At 47.7% G+C, this 2,290-nt stretch overlaps 1 protein-coding gene across 2 annotated transcripts in view; it reads right to left on the reverse strand.

Moving 5' to 3' along the window:
- Positions 1-2,290, reverse strand: part of glra3 (glycine receptor, alpha 3) — a 34,024-nt gene that overhangs the window by 10,797 nt on the left and 20,937 nt on the right. For both annotated transcript variants that reach the window (XM_024290123.2, XM_024290121.2), the window contains exons 6-7: positions 713-850; positions 4-216 (exon numbers count right to left, since the gene is read on the reverse strand). In XM_024290123.2, coding sequence (XP_024145891.1) covers positions 4-216; positions 713-850 — 351 coding nt within the window. The remainder of the gene's footprint in view (positions 1-3; positions 217-712; positions 851-2,290) is intronic.

A 2,290-nucleotide genomic window follows, 5' to 3' on the forward strand; every position in this document is an offset into this window, starting at 1 on the left:
CCTTGGGCAGTGATGTCCTGGAGCCCGAGCTCTGCGTGGTCATGGTGAGCACGGTGGTGATGCCCAGCGCCACCCTGGCGGGCGCGGCGTCCATGTTGATCCAGAAGGAGACCCAGGACAGGATGACGATGAGGAGGGAGGGGATGTACATCTGGATCAGGTAGTAGCCCATCTGCCGCTCCAGGTGGAAGCGCACCTCGATGCAGGTGAATTTACCTGAGCGACAGACGGAGCAGCGTTTGTTCTGGAGTCAGAGGATACAGGACTGACTGAAGACAACACGGCGCTTTTAATTTGAAAGCCAACTTCCTTTTCCTTAGCGTGAACACTTTCAAAACAAATGAGACTTTTGTCCAGCTGATGAAAAAAGATGTTAAAAAATCTACAATATTTTCTTATGAAAAAAAATTGACATCTTTCAAAAATAATCTGTTATCTTGGATAATCTGGATAATCTGGATTATGTGTTTCCCTTGTTATCTAGTTAACCTGGTTATTCTTGTTAACCTGGATGATGCTGGTAATACGGTTAACAGAGAACTGAGTTAACATGAATAATCTGGTTAATCTCTCTTTTCAGATTAATCTGCATCATCTGGTTAACCTGGATAATCAGATTAATCTCCATAATCTGATGAACACCTGAAACTTCAAACATGGAATAAACGCTCAGACCGTCTGTTCTTTGTGTGTTGGTTTGTGTCTGTGTTACCGGTGTTGTAGTGCTTGGTGCAGTACCGCAGGTCCGACTCGTCCTTCAGAATGAACTGGGGGAGGGTCAGACCCTCGGCCACCTGGACCGGCCCGTTCTCCTGCCACTGGAAGATCAGGTCGTTCATGGTGTAGCCGACTGGAAGACAAGAGTCCGACAGGCGGTCCAGCTTCAGCTCTCAGAGCAGACGGTTCTGTCCCGATTCTACCAACACGCATGTCTGAGTCCTGAAGGTTTCCTCGTGTATCTGCATGGCTTCCTGTTCTCACTGCATCTGTCCAAGTGAAGAACAGGTCAGGGTTGGACTAGATGAGGAGATCCGGTCCAAAGACCTGCAGCCCAGCAGTTCCTAGAGCTTTTACTTTGGTGATCAGTGTATCTGAGTGTGTTTGACTTTCTTTCTGCCAGAGAGTCCGGTATGTTCCAGGTTCTAACATCTCCATGGTTCTTCATGTACCATCCTGCTGAGACCTGGTCCATTCAGAACCATCCTCTCTATGAGGGAATGACGACACGGTTCTTTAGGCTTTCTGAAGCTGCGTTCACCACAGGTGCGTTCAAGGAACCACTTCCAGTGAAAAGTCCACGTAGACGTGCGTAAGTCCACGTAGACGTGCGTAAGTCCACGTAGACGTGCGTAAGTCCACGTAGACCTGCGTAAGTCCACGTAGACGTGCGTAAGTCCACATAGACGTGTCTAAGTCCACGTAGACGTGCGTAAGTCCACATAGACGTGTGTAAGTCCACGTAGACATGCGTAAGTCCACGTAGACATGCGTAAGTCCACATAGACGTGTGTAAGTCCACGTAGACGTGCGTAAGTCCACATAGACGTGTCTAAGTCCACGTAGACGTGCGTACGTCTACGTAGACGTGCGTAAGTCCACGTAGACGTGCGTAAGTCCACGTAGACGTGCGTACGTCCACGTAGATGTGCGTAAGTCCACGTAGACGTGCGTAAGTCCACATAGACGTGTGTAAGTCCACATAGACGTGTGTAAGTCCACGTAGACGTGCGTAAGTCCACATAGACGTGCGTAAGTCCACGTTTCCACGTTCAAACCTCATGTTCACACGACGCTAAGACTTAAGTCTGTTTGGGTTCTACATGCTAAACCTGCCCTCACTGAAGGTGAGGTCACTTTGACCAATCAGGGACTGGAGCACGGCTGTGTCTGCAGCTCACCACTCCCCCAGAGGGGAGGGGTCAAATGCAGAAAACAACTTTCACACATCTAGAAAATGTGACAACTAATGAGACTTTAACTTTAACCAAAGGACTACGAGCTTCAGCTCCACCGTCGACCTTCTTCTGGACCTCCGTTCATCAGCAGACGGTTGAGAACTTTACGTTGGTCCATGTGGGCGTGGTATTTAGGTTTCATTGACAAACGCTCCGGTGTGAAAGTGTTAGGGTAATCTCACCCACCGGGTCAAAATGTAACGGAATACAAACGAGGTGCATTTCCAGGACTAATTATCCTCAGAGAAATTTCTGTTTAATTCAAAAACAGGAAAATATATTTGTAGATGGTAAATGGTAGACTAATCAAAAGAGGGCATATATATATATATATA

This window comes from Oryzias melastigma, linkage group LG1, assembly GCF_002922805.2.
Source record: "Oryzias melastigma strain HK-1 linkage group LG1, ASM292280v2, whole genome shotgun sequence".
In the NCBI taxonomy this organism is placed as follows: domain Eukaryota; kingdom Metazoa; phylum Chordata; class Actinopteri; order Beloniformes; family Adrianichthyidae; genus Oryzias; species Oryzias melastigma.